Source organism: Sinocyclocheilus anshuiensis, unplaced genomic scaffold (assembly GCF_001515605.1).
Source record: "Sinocyclocheilus anshuiensis isolate Anshui unplaced genomic scaffold, SAMN03320099.WGS_v1.1 scaffold338, whole genome shotgun sequence".
Classification (NCBI taxonomy): Eukaryota; Metazoa; Chordata; class Actinopteri; order Cypriniformes; family Cyprinidae; genus Sinocyclocheilus; species Sinocyclocheilus anshuiensis.
Window position 1 is genome coordinate 529,656 of NW_015542339.1, and position 16,362 is coordinate 546,017.

Sequence of the window (16,362 nt, forward strand, 5' to 3'; positions counted from 1 at the left end):
GTTTACATGTTTTGATGTCCACATATTCTTTTAATTAGTGGCTATAGCATTTCTGTCCTAAAGAAATGGCCAGATATTAAAGATTAAGTGGACATTTGAATGAAATCATGCGTGGTCAATATTAAAGAAGGATTAGATCGCACAGCAATGTGTAAAAACAATCGTCAGGTCGTTGGCACCCCCTGCAGGCCTTTGTTGTAATGCGTAATGTACATTAGCTCTATTGTTTATAATACATTGTATTTTAACAGTTTTGTTCAATAAAACTATATGATTTCTTGCTTTTGATACTTTATTTGAACTAATTATTATTGCCTCATTGCTATTATATATGTATTTTAAGTAATTTTAAAGGCTATTGTTCACTTACATCTATTTTTATTACCACAAAAAAAAAAAATTATAATTATAGGGCCCTATGAAATCCGTTTTATTTTCAAATTCAGTTTTTTTTCCATTTTCATTTTTCTATACTCTGTTTTAATGGTTAGATTAAATTTTATTAATCAAAAAGCCTGTCTAATTGATTGTTTTACAGTTTTATCTTTACCAAATTCTGTTTTCCATTATTTTCTGGATTCCATTTTAATGGTTCCATTAAATTTTAATAATCAAAAGCATCTCCAATTAATTGATTTTATTTAAAAAAAAATTTTTTTTTCAGAAATACTGCACATTTCTCCAAAATAAATTCTGGTAAATAACATTTCTGGTAAATACTCCTTTAAAAAGTGTTTTTTGATTATAATTTTATTATTAGTAGACTAGAACACGTGGATACAGTATGTTGCCATTCTTATACCATAATACTGAACTTTGATTTCAATGATTTGGACTATGAGATGGACACTTGCTTCTTGCACTCTGTTGCACTTTACTTTTGCTTTAAAAAAAGGATTTCATAGAAATTTGTATTTCATTTGGTTTAATAAAATAGTTTAATGAAATATTCTTAAGTAAAATTGTTGATTTTTGTGTGTGGGAAATTAATCGTTTAGATTAATCGATAAATTAGTCAAAAGATTAATCGAAATAAAAATAGTCGTTAGTGGCAGCCCTACAACTAGGTACTAAAATTTTAATTAAAAAAAGGTGAGAGTCAGCAAGGAGATGATATTTGGGTCCCAATATGAGACCAATGCTTTAGTTTTTTGTTTAATATGTTGTGGTTGAAAACAGTGATGTATTGCAGTCTTTTACTCACAATCAAAATTGGAAGTTGGAGCTTTGTGGTTTGGTTGCTATATTTCCTGCTTTGCTTTTTTGTAGAGCAAGTGTTGGTAAGTGAGGGAATAGTGTATATTTGTCATTGCCGAAAAAACTTGCAGTTAACAACATTGTAAAGATCCTTAGTAATGAGACAAGTTATGCAATGGTGGTCTTAAGTTATAAAAGTTACAATAAAATATGGTTCCTGAGTAAATTGATAAAGTATCATGAGGAATAATTGTAGTGCTTAAAAAAAAATCCCTTCACCTCAAGTATTGAAGCTACTTTTCAAATTTCATTAAATATGAAAAATAAAAACGGCATTACTTGGGGCGAACAGGACGTTTGAAACACAGAAGAATTGTCCTAAAGTTGTCCTCAGCTTGTCCCTTCAGCAACAGGTACCTAAAAGTGAAACTAAGAGGTGACCCAATTCTGCTAATCTAAGGGCATTCCCTCTCCTCATGGCTCACCCGCCCCTCTGTCCTGCATAACTACTGCAGCCTCAGTTTCAGATTACTGTCCAGGGAGACAACAGAAATGATAGACGCACTCGTATGTCCGTTCTTTCACAATGTCATTTGCATAATGGGATGTTCACAGAAGGAAACCGGTTATTACTGTACAAGTGTGATTTCTTTGAAATGTCCCAAACATATGGGTAGTGTTTTTCTTTGAAATCGCCACCTGTGTGCATAGTGAACGCAATGCATGAGTGTTTACAGATGATGGACTGTATGTTCTGGTCTCATGAGTGCTTATCTGATAGGCATTAGACACCGACTATGCGGGGCCTGCTGTTTAGGCTCTATGCAAGCGAATAACTGAAGGCTCCACTTCAAAGACCGAAAATAACTCTCGTCTAGACTAACAGGAACTCCTTTGTGACCTTCTATATGAAAACCTGGAGCTCTATTAACTTTTCTTAAGCACAGCTTAGTCATGGAGTGTCACGTTTATTTGTTTGCCAGTCATTTTGACATGGGTGAGATTGGAAACTTGGACAAAGAATTTGCTGCAGAATCATTGGTGGACCAAAGTAGGGATATGCCGGTATCAAAATTTCATGTTGCGATTAATTGCTAATGCTTTTATCACGGTATGCGGTATTATCACGGTATTGAAATTCCAGAGCGTCTCTCACATGTTCTGCCATGTGCTTCTCGTCCGCGCTTGTTTACGTCAGAGTGCACACGGGTCTTTCACGCAGCATACAGCGGTGTTGTGCATTTTGACCAGTTGATGGGAAAAGTATTCTTAAAATGCATTCAAAATTCGGAATAATTTGTAATATATAATTATTCACGGTATTTAGAAGTGCCCACGATAACAATATCGTGCATATGCATTACCGTGATATATCGCATTACCGAATACCGGCTAGAAGTCTAAAGTCTAGACCAAAGCACACCGTTTTACTTGAGTAGTTTTAAATGCACCATATGTATGTGAGCATGCAATAGACTCATCTCCTACCAGACCGGCTGGGTTTCTCAGATAATGTCTACACATGTGTCAGTGCGCTGGCGTGGGGTTGTATGGGTTTGGTACAGATAAAGAGGACAGGGCTTGTCGGACAGCCTTTAGTGTCAGCACAAACAAATATTACACAACACATTACTGTATGACGAAGGTACAGTCAGCAGCCACACCCAACACAAAACCATATTACCCCTGACCAGTGGCGGCTCGTCGGGGGAGGCAGGGGAGGCACAGCTTCCCCAAAATTTTGAGGTGAAAATGGGAGGAGGACGATTTAATGTTAATAAAATTCACAATTCATTTCAGTTCATATCTCAGAACGTGTATTTTTTGTTTGTAATTTCACAGCTGTAATACCATAACATGTTACTGAAGTTGGAAAGCGCCGCTTTTCTATCATGAATCTGCTGATGTAATTACAACCGCTAATGATAGAGAAGGGTAGGGGGAGGCTGGGGGAGAGCTGAGCTCTCGTGCCTCCGTTGGTTAAAAAAAGTGAGCCAATCACCATCGAGTGTTCACTTTCAGCGCTGAGGAGTGTTAAGAAAAGAAACCTCGTAAGGGAGGCTAGCCTCCTTTCTGATATCAACCAAGCATCATAGAGACTAAATTACGTGATATTAGTTTGAACGTCTGCCGCTGCGCTGATAATGTACCAAGTACTTATGAGTAGCGATATTGACTTCTCGAAGGTACTTCAAAAGAATATTGGGTAATTACTAGGGCTGTGCGATATTGAAGAAAAATGCGATATGCGATAACTCATTAAATAATGCGATATGCGATACGATAATGCTTAAAGTACCACATGCTCAGATGAAAAAGTTTTACTCAGCTGTTGCGGAGTCAGTTCTGTGAACTTCTATAACTATCTTGTGTCATATATACTGTATATGGTTATTTGTATGTATGTATCAAGAGCCCCTGTAAAACCACAACAAATTCCTTGTGTTTGCGCACACTTAAGTGGTGAGTAAAGCTCATTCTGATTCTGATTCTAATATAACTAGCATACATGTTTCACTTTTTGTGAGAAGAAAGCACCCCTACAACAACTTCTGAAAGTGAACCGTAGTGTTTTACTCTAGCATTACATAAAAATGTCATTTTAACATTAGTCAGATTTACCAAGCTGTCATTCAAACAGTATATATACAAATAAAAAATAAAGGGAGAACACGCCTAAGCTGGATACAGGCTAACGTTACAGCAGGCAGCTCTTTTAACACAGACTTTTAATAAGGGATGGATGATTGCTTCAAGTGATAGGCCAGGTAAGTGAAATTATATTATCTTGCTGTATGTGTGTCGTTTTCTTTACGTTTTTGGACTAAAAGCACCCAAAAAGCCATTTTAAAGTGGTTAAGCAAATAATAATGATATTATTAATAATAATAATAATAATAATAATCGGCAGGGATCCCCAGACCAATGCAATTAGTGTGCCTCCTCTATTTTAAAACCCATGAGCCGCCACTGCCCCTGACTCTTCATGACTTGTAGAGTTCTCAAAGATAGGACACCTACAATTTAAATTTTTGTACCTAACATCCCAACAGCACAAAGTTTTAATACATCCCTTCCAAGTTACCTTCTTTCATGATATACCAAAATGCTGTTTAATAATAATAAAAGACAGTTTCCTGCTTGCCAATGCCTTACTGCAGTCCCAGGTGGCAAGCGGTGACCATTTTGTGTCAGGCATCACATACAGTTTCTGTTTAATGAAGATGTAAGATAGCTCAGTGTTTTTGCATGTGAGAAAGGAAGAGGAAGGAGATGAAAGTCTTGTGCATTCCGGCCTCTCGCAAGCCACCACACGTATACAGATAACATGCGTGTATTCATGCAAGCATGCTGCCGTTTGATCTTATGATGCCTTTGAACATATGTGGTGAGCCTCAACTTCCTGAACTTGGGTTTGGTTGCACAGTTCGGATGTCAGCTAAGGAAGATGTCGAATTGAACTGAAATCACTGATTTCATTTCCAATTATGGGTATGTGGTTGTTAATTATTGGGTATATGAAAGCGAGGGTGTTTGGTTGAGTGTTAAGCACACTGTCGTGGATGTGTGGGCTGTGGTGTGTTTGACAGTCAGAATGCAAAGGCTCAGGAATAAAGCTGCCAAGCTGGCTTACTGAAAATAGACCAGCGGCCCTAAGAAAAGATCTTTCCAGAACGTAGAGGCAATTGGGCTGATTGGCTACAACACACTTCTGCCCACAAAGAGAATCATTAGGAATAAAGTGCGTTTAGAAGATACGAGGTCATCCATAGCCGAAGTGTGCTCCACAAGAACTCGCTGCCGATGACCTTACATGTTGTCCTCCCACAGTATGGAGGAAGATAGAGTCAGAACATTCCGCTTCCCCTGGGAATTCCAGAAACTCCTGGAAGGGAAGCTGAGAACTGACTGTTCTCTCTGACCTGATGCCTTGTAAGCTTTTCTTGGCTAGCAAAAGCAGCTTAGGAAGTATGATCTTTGGTCAAGTAAGCAATGTAGACTCACACACGTGCCAGGGCATATTCACAGTGCACGCGTAGATGCACACTCATGCTATGGAAGGTTGACAAAGCTCTGGGTGTTTTGGGTGAGTCAGGAAGGACACACACCCCTGTGGCAGTCTTTGGGTTATGTCGGAAGAGTATAGCAGAGGACATTTGAGATTCAGAGGCCACTACTGCTCTGCCTTGCCCCACATTTACTGTGTTCTGTAAAAGAACACAGTGTTTCATCGCACATCTCGCTTCAAATGCAGCACGCATGGTTACTATTGGGTAAGGTTACAGAAACAACACACAAACAGACCCACATCCTTGATGCCATCATAAACCTTGCTATACATCCACACCCAACATTTTTAGACTCCTCCTTACTAGTACAACCAAATTCTTGAATTACAGGCTGAAATCTAGGAAGTAAGTAACATTCCTGAATGACACAGTCAGTTGAATGTCACCAGCATCACCCTTAAAACCTGATAATGAAATTTGTATGGTTTTTTGTTTCTCCGTGTCAAAGTATGACAGTTTGCAGGCCTGGCAAGGATGTAACTAAACGTTCAAAATTGGTGCAAGGACCAAATTGAACTTGAAATGTTATGCTTGGCCTAGGTACTCCTCATGGCATGCGGGACAAAGCTATACTATCCAGCCATCCAATCAGTGGACCTCCTGAAGGTCGTCCAATCATAACCAACCACATTGATCTGCACCCATGGTCCTTTGCTTTGTGTGTCATGGCCTTTGATCTGATTATGGAAGAGTCCTATGGCTGTTTGCCCTTCCACCACCGCTGCGTGTGTATTTTTTGTGTTCGGATTAGGCGGCCTTCCGGGAAGTAAAACGAATTGAGTGGATTTTCTGAGAGAGAGTGGTGTGATCCAAACATCTGGTGACGTTTCTGTTTTCTGATTTTGTCCCGTTTGTTTTTGGGATCACCTCACGTTTATTACATTTACATTTACATTTAGTCATTTAGCAGACGCTTTTATCCAAAGCGACTTACAATTGGGGGATACAAGTAGCTTCGAAAGAGATGGGTTTTCAGCTGTCGCTTGAAAATTGTCAGGGATTCAGCATTCCGGATAGGGGTGGGAAGATCGTTCCACCAGCCAGGAGTGGTGAACGAGAATGTTCTGGAAAGTGATTTTGAGCCTCTCTGTGATGGTACCACGAGGTGTCGCTCACTAGCGGATCTCAGACTTCTGAAGGGGATGTAGATTCGTAGTAGTGAGTGCTACGAAATATTAGATTATCCAAAGTGTCTACAACCTTCTGGCCAATTGAAACCCACGTAATAGAGTGCCGTACAATAGAGAATCTGTGTTTTCCATGCACGCAGCCATCTGCTGAAGCTTTAGGTATGGGGCCAGCAATCACATGACCACACACATAAACTCTGTGGGCATGTGAGTGGGGTCTGCTGGTCTGGGCTGTACGGAGCAGATTACAGCTCAGCACGTGTGAACTAATCCATGTGTTACTGATGGGCCAGAGCGGGCCTTGCTCCACCACAGCTGTTACTGTCTGAGTTTGTACATGCTCCTTTATTTCCCAGTGGATTGTAGCCATCGCTCTGCCTGTAGTGTGTGTGTTTATGTATGTGTGTTTAACCAGGGGTGCAGCAAAGGTATATCCTCAGCCCGATGTAGGTCTCGTTCTGTCTCCCCCTACTAGGGATGGGTCTCAATGTTCGACTAGTTGCACAACAACTGACTAGACGGATGGAAGTGAGACTAGTTCATCCACATTTTTTCAATGGTTTGTTTGTAGTTTTTGATATTTTTAGTGCTGCTTCTTGTATCACATCTCACACAGTTTTTTGAGCATCCCACCATGAAAATTGCATTCAAGACCTGTATGAAGTTAAAAAAAGAATCAAATTTTTTTTAAACACTTGCAGCCTATTACATTACTTCGTGATCTGTTGATGCTGAATAAGACTAGTCCGTCGACTAACTATATGCAGGCAACCCACTCACTATTCGATTTTGAAAATATGTATTTTTGCACATCCACCCCCCTTCGTGTGTTGTACAGTAAGCTGTCATTGGTTCAGCCCATGCATGGCTCAAAGGCTTCTTTGTTTCCAAGCATGTTTACATATAGTGCCGTCATAGTGTCTGTCTCTACTCTCTTTCCACCTGTATCTGTCTTTTCCTCCTACCTCTTTATTCATCTCCCTTTCATTCTCTCTATCCTGACTACCCCCACCTTCTAACTTTACATCTGCAACCATCTCTCCCTCCCTCGTTCTCTGCCCACATTTGAAGGTTGCTTTTATTCTCAGCATGAGTGTACATTGCTTATAGGTTGGTACATCTCTCTAATGTCATGCTCGCGTTGCTTTTCGTCCAGTTTTTGGACAGATTACATGAGAACCGAGGACTAGCACCAATAATGGCCTCCCATCTGTGTGTTTAAGTGGTGGGGGAGGATACCGCTCGCGTTTAATCTGAGAGCTGTTCGAGAGCTTGGGACTGTTAATGATATGATGGGGACACTTCTGCATGCTCACCCATTGTGACATCATAAAGCACATGGCCAAACCTTTAAATAAAGCAAGGCTGGTAATGCAGATCAAGCTGTCAGTCCTGCTGTATTGATCAGATCCGAACTAGGGCTTGAGAACCCAGAGCCTGTTCTTGCTTTGTAATCTGTGCAGTGGTGTGCAATAACCCAACCATGTGACACGACGCTTTAAAGGCATCATGTGAGGCAATGGAGAAAAATATACTACGGGAGAATCCGTAGGAAAAAACCCTGACGTTTTTAGTGTGCATGCATTGCTGTACGGTAACTCCATGTCATCATTATGGCTCGGGGTTTCATCTATATTACATGCACGTGATGCTATAAATAGGTGGTTGATTGTGAGAGAGGATGCAGTTTGTGTTCTCACTTAAAGAAAAATGCTAAGATTCAGGATGCATAGACAGAGGTGCTGCGTGGGAAAATGTGAGATTTCCTGCTGTTGAAGCAAGCTATGATTATACATGTGTATATATGGATAGTTGGCAAATAGCCAGGCCAGTATGTATTCTGCATACTTTTTTCCACACACTTGTGTGGGGAAAATGTGTTGAATATTTTGTTCTCAATGCAGATTATAATTTAAGAGTGTGTTCGAATGGCGTCGACCCCCTCTTGACCTTGACATTACTTATTACCATGCTAGGCCCATAGCATTATGCCAACTCCATTCATTATTTACCAATAAACCAAGCAGAATCTGGAGCAAGCATGTGTTTTCAACCCCTAATAAAACCCCCACCACACCAGAAAACAGAAAGGACGGATCTATCTATCTATCTAAAGATGTATGTGTATAAACATTACAGTGCAAGCAAGTGCACATGAATGCATTATACATTATATATTGCATTTGTTTGATAATTAAATGTAATCCAACATTTCATGATCGTGACAGCACTGACTATGAGTGTGTGTGTGTGTTTATTTTTATGAGTCATTTAAAGGAAATGTAAAGATGTTTTGTCATAATAAAATTCTTGCTCGGGGTGTAAGAGAGAGCAGGTCTGAACACGCTCAAACATAAGAGGCACGTTTGATTTGAGTTATTATTAAATCGAGTTGTGGGGTTCTCTATATGACTAATGCAGAGGAGTATAAAACTTGGCATCTTCTACCAGCGTCAGATCTTGACCAGAAGAATAGACTCCGCTTGCAGCTTTGAAGCACAGATTCTGCACACCCACGATTATCAAGGGTCGTTTGTTTACTCTGTTCCAAAACCAAATGAACTGCCTACAGAGGCAGCATTTTAAGGCAATATAGTTAACTTGTTTTAGTCACATTTGCCTTTGTGGAAAGGAAAAGGCAATCCCAGAATGCAGTGCAACAAAAAAGTATCAAAAATGGTGTGCAGAATTGTGCTGTTAGCTCCATTGGAGTCAATTGTAAGTTGAGTTTGCCTTGCAGAGGGTTTTTTTTTGTCTGTACATGTAAACTTTTTCATATCAGCCATTTATGAGGTTCAAAGACTGTTCACTATTAAAAATAAAGGTTGTGTCGGTGCCAATAGCCTTGTGGGCAGCGCACCCGACATACAGCGCTGTTGGGCTATGGGCGTCCCAAGTTCGAATCCTGACTCGAGAACTTTCCCGATCCCGCCCCCATCTCTCTCCCACTTCGCTTCCTGTCCTGTCATAATAAAGGCCAAAATGCCAAAAAATAAATCTTAATAAATAAATAAATAAAGGTTGTAAAAGTTTTTTTTTTTTTTTTTGCAGTGATGCCATAGAACAACTGTTTTCGGTTCCCCAAATAACTTTTCAAAGAACAATTTTTCTTAATGTGAAGAACATTTGAAAAATCTAAAGAACATTTTTCCACTATAAAGAACCTTTTGTAAAGTAGAAAGGTTCTTCATTGATACCAATAAAGAACCCTTATTTTTAAGAGTGTAGCATTCCTCTTTAGAAGGCAGCTGCCTATGTAGGAATCAAACTGCTAATTTAGATTTTGCAACAAAGCTAACGTGATAAAGTTCATCTATGTTACATAACTTTACTGCGCATGCATTGTCATTCGAACTGCAAGTTATTCATAGTAACTGAAACACACCTAACTTTACCTAGAACATATTACGTGTCAATTTTTTTTTGTGTGTGTTTTTGCTTTGGTTTCTGTTTTGATTTCTCGCATTATGCAACCAATCTTTTTAGGTACCACAGAAACTGAGGTGTTTAATGCGTGATGTAATAATTTGGTATTTTAATGATTTTTTTTTTCACTTAGCCTGCGAGACGACATACTTAGTGATTGTTGTTTGGCACGGTCTCTTGTCTGCCGACTGAAATGAAGTCATTTATCACTCCACACACACACGAAAGCAAACACGCACATATATACTATACGGCCTTCCCGACAAGCACTGTTTGAGTGCGTGCCGTGACGCTGTCATGTCTGGAGACAGATGATATGTAGATAGCGTGAGAAGTACTTTAAAGATATTTGCATTACTTCTGGTTGCCATGGTGAAGGGGTTGTAGGGCAAAATGGGTGTAGATGAATTAGAGGCCTGGTGCAGTCATTTGTATGAGCTACAAGTAAGTCTAAAATACCAGTCTGCTCCCTACAGCCATTAATGCACCAGGTTGATCAATCAATGTCCACACACACCGAGGCAGACACTGGAGCGTCTGTCTGTCTGTCTCTTGATTGTTCTATCTATCATTCTGTCTATAGTTCTATTATGTCTACCATTCTTTGGTTCCATCTGTTGTTCTTTATATGGTTCTATTGTTCATTCTTAATTTTTATTTTATTTCAAGTATTTAAAATACTTATTTTTAGTTTTAGTTAACACTAATAACTGTTGGACACATAGGTCACTTTTGCAACAGAAAGGAAACAATCTCAACCTCAACTTTTGAGTTCCTAGAATACAATCTTCAGGTAGTCAGTGGCATGTGTGTGTGTGCGTGTGTGTGCTTTGTGTTTAAGCCAGAGAATGAGGTGTTGTCTCGTAAGCGGTTGGTCAGATCACACAGGTACAGCGAGTTCATTGCGTTTTTTCAGGGTGTGTGCGTGCGTGTGTGTACGAGGCTGACGTTTCTGTTTGTCATGTTTCAGGCGAGCCCACCTTCGTTTGTGTCTGGAGCGTTTGAAGACTCTCATCCCGCTGGGACAAGACTGCAGCCGCCACACCACTCTGGGACTGCTCAACAAGGCCAAAACACACATAAAGGTAAACACACTTGAGAGGAGCTCCTAAATTAAGCTGATGATGTCGGAGCTGTGGCCTAGTGGTTTGCGCACATGCTCGGACACACTGAGCCATGGTGCTCATGTGGGAAATATGAGTTCGAATTTGGCTCGCCACATTTACTCATCCTGTAGCCCCTGTCTCTGCCTGTGATCTCCTGTCCAGTCTAAACAACATTTACTGTTACTTCTTTGTCAATTAATTCATTTATTTTATTCATTTATTTATTTATTTTTAATTTTGACATTTTGAGATTATCGCATTGGCGGATAACCACACAGGTGATAAGACACCAGAAACTTCCAAACTCTTCCATATGTCAATATGAATAACTATCAACAGCATATTCAGTGTTATTTTAGTATTATTAATATACCATTAAAATATTTAGTAATGTTTTGAATTGTTTAATTTAAATGTTTAGTGTACGTTTTAGTAATTATTTTTGGTTTTTTTTTTCACCTTTTTTTTTTTTTTTTTTTTGCTTTTTTTAAGTTTTTATTTTTAATAATTTTAGTATATCAACTTAAACTTGTTTTATGTCAGGTAGTTGCCAAGGCTTTTTTATTTTACTTTTTTAGTTTAAGTTTTGCATGTAATATTTGTATTTTATTTAAATTTAACTTCAATTAACTAAAAATGTAACTAAAATGTAACAGGTTTTTTTTTTAATAGTTTTCGTTTTTTGTTACCAATAACAACACTGCATTAAAACACTAAAACACTTTCTTAATTAAAAACGTTTTAGAAGTAAAGAAATTAACAGTAGTTTGAAAAATGAATGTTCATTCACATGAGATAAAGTCTGATCAGTAGCCAAATAAAAGCGGTTTTATTTATTGTATGTAAAAGACTACACTTATATAAAATATTCACATCCGCACATTTAAACAGCCACAACACCTTACAAAAAACCCACAGCTTCGTGTAAGCAGAGCCACATCCCTTAATGTGACAAATCAGTTTCTATGCCTTAAGAGCTTTTTTGTAAAACACATGTCAAGCACTAAAGACAGATACTTTATTTTCAGTTTGGCTTTCATTCTGATGTCCTACTGGTTTTCCCCTAATAACAGGTTAAGCTGTCCCGACCAGTTACATGTGTGTGTGCGCGTTAGTGGTTGTAGCTGGGGTCATGCTGAATAGTTGTAGCGTAATGTATTATAAGGTCACAAAGGTCACATGTGGGGGTGGGGGTGGGGTTATTGATCCGAACTGGGTTCAGAACTGTAGTAAACAAATCCATTAGTCACATGAGCTTGACAAAACACACATCTTTAAATCACCCGTCCTGCTATTTCATATAGCATGATGTTAATGAAGTTGTTTAAAATTTTGGTTAGTGCTCTTGCAAATCAATGCAGGTTTGAATCTGGCTTGCAACATTTCCCAATCCTGAAGTGATAAAAAGGAACAAAATAAATTAAAGGTCTTATAGCGCTGAACGTGTCTTTACTTATGCATTAGCTGTAATAACCATTGATTACACTGTGAATTTTTTGTGCGTGCCGTTAGTGATTTTCCGTAATTATCCGTGAGTCACCGTTCTTTGTCTTCCCACAGAAACTGGAGGAAGCGGAGCGTAAGTCTCAGTATCAGTTGGAGAGTTTGGAGCGAGAGCAGCGTCACCTCCGGAGGCGTCTGGACCTGCTGCGGGGCGGCGGGGGCGTGCTGGAGGGCGAGAGGATACGCACTGACAGTGTAGGCTCCACCCTCAGCTCAGAGAGATCCGACCACTCTGACTCAGACCAAGGTTGGAGCTTCATGTGTTTATATATCTATTATATATAATAAATACATATCTATCTATCTATCTATCGTTCTATCGTTCTATCTATCTATCTATCGTTCTATCATTGTCATTATATCTATCATTCTGTTCTATCTATCTATCTGTCTATCTTTCTGTCTGTCGTTATATTGTTCTGTTCTATCTATCAATTGTTCTGTCAGTCTATCTATTATTCTGTTCTATCTATCTATCTATCTATCTATCTATCTGTCTGTCGTTATATTGTTCTGTTCTATCTATCAATTGTTCTGTCAGTTCTGTCTGTCTGTCTGTCTGTCTGTCTGTCTGTCTGTCATTATATCATTCTATCATCCTATTGTTCTGTCATTCTATCTCTCATTCTGATCTATCTATCTATCTGTCTGTCTGTCTGTCTGTCTGTCTGTCTGTCTGTCTGTCTGTCTGTCTGTCTGTATATCATTCTATCATCCTATTGTTCTGTCATTCTATCATTCTGATCTATCTATCATTCTGTTCTATCTGTCTGTATCTGTCTGTCTGTCTGTCTGTCGTTATATCGTTCTATCATTCTATTCTGTCATTCTATCTATCATTCTGTTCTATCTGTCTATCTATCTGTCTATCTGTCTGTCTGTCTGTCGTTATATCGTTCTATCATTCTATTGTTCTGTCATTCTATCTATCATTCTGATCTATCTATCATTCTGTTCTATCTGTCTGTCGTTATATCGTTCTATCTATTGTTCTGTCAGTCTATTATTCTGTTCTATCTATCTATCTATTGTTCTATCGTTCTGTCAGTCTATCGTTCTGATCTATCTATCTATCTATCTATCTATCTATCTATCTATCGTTCTATCGTTCTGTAGTTCTATTTATCTGTTATTGTCATTCTGTCTATCTTTCTATCATCTATTGTTCTGTCTCTAATGCCAAGCTAGATATCTTTTACCACTTCATGTGACATACCTGATGTGATACACGATGCTATGAACATGTTGTCTGACTTTGTTTCCCTTTCTCTCTGTGAACACAGAAGAGATGGAGGTGGATGTGGAGAGCACAGAGTTCTCTCATGGAGAGCTGGACAGCGTCAGCACAGCTAGCACCAGCGATCTGGACGACCACAGCAGTCTACAGAGCACTGCCAGCGATGAGGGCTACTCCTCCTGCAGCATCAAACTGGCCTTCAGCTCATAAAACGAGCTCCTCCTTTACACACACACACACACACACACACTATCCCAGCCCTCGAAGTGAGTCCTGCCTCCTACCCACCTTTCCCTCCTCGACCAATCGGAGACCCTTATTTAAGTCAGGTGACCAGAACACCGCCCGCCCTATAGAATGCCTGATGTGTTGTTTTAAGTTTGTGAATGTATCTGAGAGAATATGAGTGAGATGGAAACAATCTGTGATTGTGATTATAATTGGGTTATTAGATGGTTACATTCCTGAATAAGAGACTTTTCTGATAATTGTCATTATCCAAATCCCCTTTTTCCGAAAGGAAAGCTAAGATGTATAAAAATAGATGTTTAATTTTGAATTCAAACCCCTGATTGTTAATTCTCTACATGAATGGGTCGTGAACTGGTCACTAGTGAAACATTCAACTAAACCCACCCAAATTGGATCACCTGACATGTTGTAACTCCATATCAACCCAAGAAACCCAAACCTGTTGATTTCCTTCTCATCCGGTCTAATGGTTCTAACGTCGCTGCTCAACGGCGATGAGGACTGTCATTGGTGCTACGTGACAAAACCAATAAAGCAGAAAGATCTACTGCGTTCATCAAAGACGACTGAAAATCTACGATCCCACGGCTGTGGGAATTTTTGGTGCATTAAACCGTGGAGCTACTTTCCACGCAGCAGCTAAAACCCAGCGATCTTGCACTCGACCGTGTAGAGCCCTCCGTAGAACTGGCGCCACGTCAGAGAAATATCCACCCCTGTGTTTAACTATAGATGTCTCTCCTGGCAGAAGTAAGCAATAAACTCTTGTAGTCAGATCAACACATTAGCACTCCTACTCCTGAGACACAACGCTTGTGTCCGTCCAAAAGAGCAACGCCAACTTGCTCACTTTTGTACATAAATACGATAGTTTAATAAATTAAAGTTAAAATAAAAACTGAGTTGAAAAAAAGGTAGTTACCCATGGGTAGAAATTGCTGTATGTCTTGTGTTTTGTGCATTTTAAATTATATTTTTGCAAAGATTGACTATCTTCCACCTGAGAGTCTTTTGTGGTGGCATGGACAGTATTATTTGTTCATTATGCTGGATGAAACCTAAGTAGTTTCAATTCTGTGGCTGCCCGAGGAATTTGACGACTTTCTCTAAACAACCAACACACTGAAGTACTTAAAATCGGACACACAAGAACGAGTGACCGCAGGCAGTGGTCGGTGGGACGCCAAAGCGCGGACCTCTGTTTAAGGCATGCTAACTCTGAGTGGCGCTCTTTATTTATTCGATCTTCTGTTCAGAATTTTATTCGTTTTAGCTGAAAGGCATTCCACTACTAGTGTCGTGTGCTGTGGACGTGGAGTGAGCGGCGCATGCGCGTCCAAATCAGCGCGAAGCGCCACGAACTCTTGCTTCCCGCTGTACTGTATGTTAAACTCGTTAATTTCTTTATTTTGTGTGAGAAGAGGCATTCAGACTTGATTAACTTTCCTCAAGTAACTTAGTATTTATTTTCTCCCCTTGATCCCGAAATCGGAGGAAATTAAGGGTTGACTTATTTCATTCGTCAAATCTTTGATGGCATTCCCCTCCCTTTTAGTTTCCTAATTCTCTTCTAAACCGTAACCTCACTCCGTCTGTGATTTATTATTTTTATTTTATATTTCCTCCCCAAATGCAGAGCTGCTTTTTAGTGCGTTTTAAAGCCAAGTCTAATTTGTAAACGTTCTGCCTGCAATAGAGCAACACGGACATCTGCTAGGTGTCCAGATCCAGCATCAACCAAATGCTTTTGGCTGCTGAACGGCCCCATATGTGTGGAGTAGTTGTACTCACCCCAGTTAAGAGTTTTAGTATTGACTGTTTTAGTCGGGTGTAAATTCATTGTTTAGAACAAACTGAGGTGAACGTCACGGAGGCGTTTTTTCACGTGCGTTGGTGCTTCATCAACACCTGGCCAAACCTCTGCTGTCGTCCTCACAAGAGGACATGTTGCTTTTGTCTATCCTTTTCATTCATATTGTTTTATTGGTTTATGAATATGCACTATTTAAAGCCAGGGCCCATACTGAGATGCCGGTGCTTTTAGTTTAGTTTTATTTTATTTTATTTTTGAAGAGAATGGACCGTGTCCTCTTGAGGCCACCGTGTACCGATCCAGATCCGAATTCAACGATACTTCCCAGAGAAGTGGTGCTGGTCTGGGATCAGCTCTCAGTCGCTCCGGAGGAAAAGAAAAATGCTAAACGGATCCTGAAACAGCATCTATGTTTTGTCAAGAGACTCGGGGAAAAGGGTCTGTTAGAGGCGAAGCTTTTCCACTGGGAAGGAACAGAGGTCCCGATGAACTTGTGGCCATTCTTTGTAAACATCCACTCTGATTCTAGCTGTGAGTTAAAATGCAATACTTACAATAAACACCAAGATTGTCAAAAAAAGATCAGGAAATGCTTTGTGTTTTTCTTCATTTTCTTTATTGACTTAAA

General features: G+C 39.5%; 1 protein-coding gene across 3 annotated transcripts in view; it reads left to right on the forward strand.

Moving 5' to 3' along the window:
- The window catches only part of mxi1 (max interactor 1, dimerization protein), a 27,779-nt gene extending 11,619 nt beyond the window's left edge, over positions 1 to 16,160 (forward strand). For all 3 annotated transcript variants that reach the window (XM_016489666.1, XM_016489667.1, XM_016489668.1), the window contains exons 4-6: positions 10,794 to 10,908; positions 12,490 to 12,679; positions 13,716 to 16,160. In XM_016489666.1, the coding sequence (XP_016345152.1) occupies positions 10,794 to 10,908; positions 12,490 to 12,679; positions 13,716 to 13,879 (469 nt within the window). In that variant the 3' untranslated portion in view covers positions 13,880 to 16,160. The remainder of the gene's footprint in view (positions 1 to 10,793; positions 10,909 to 12,489; positions 12,680 to 13,715) is intronic.
- Positions 16,161 to 16,362: the final 202 nt, after the last annotated feature.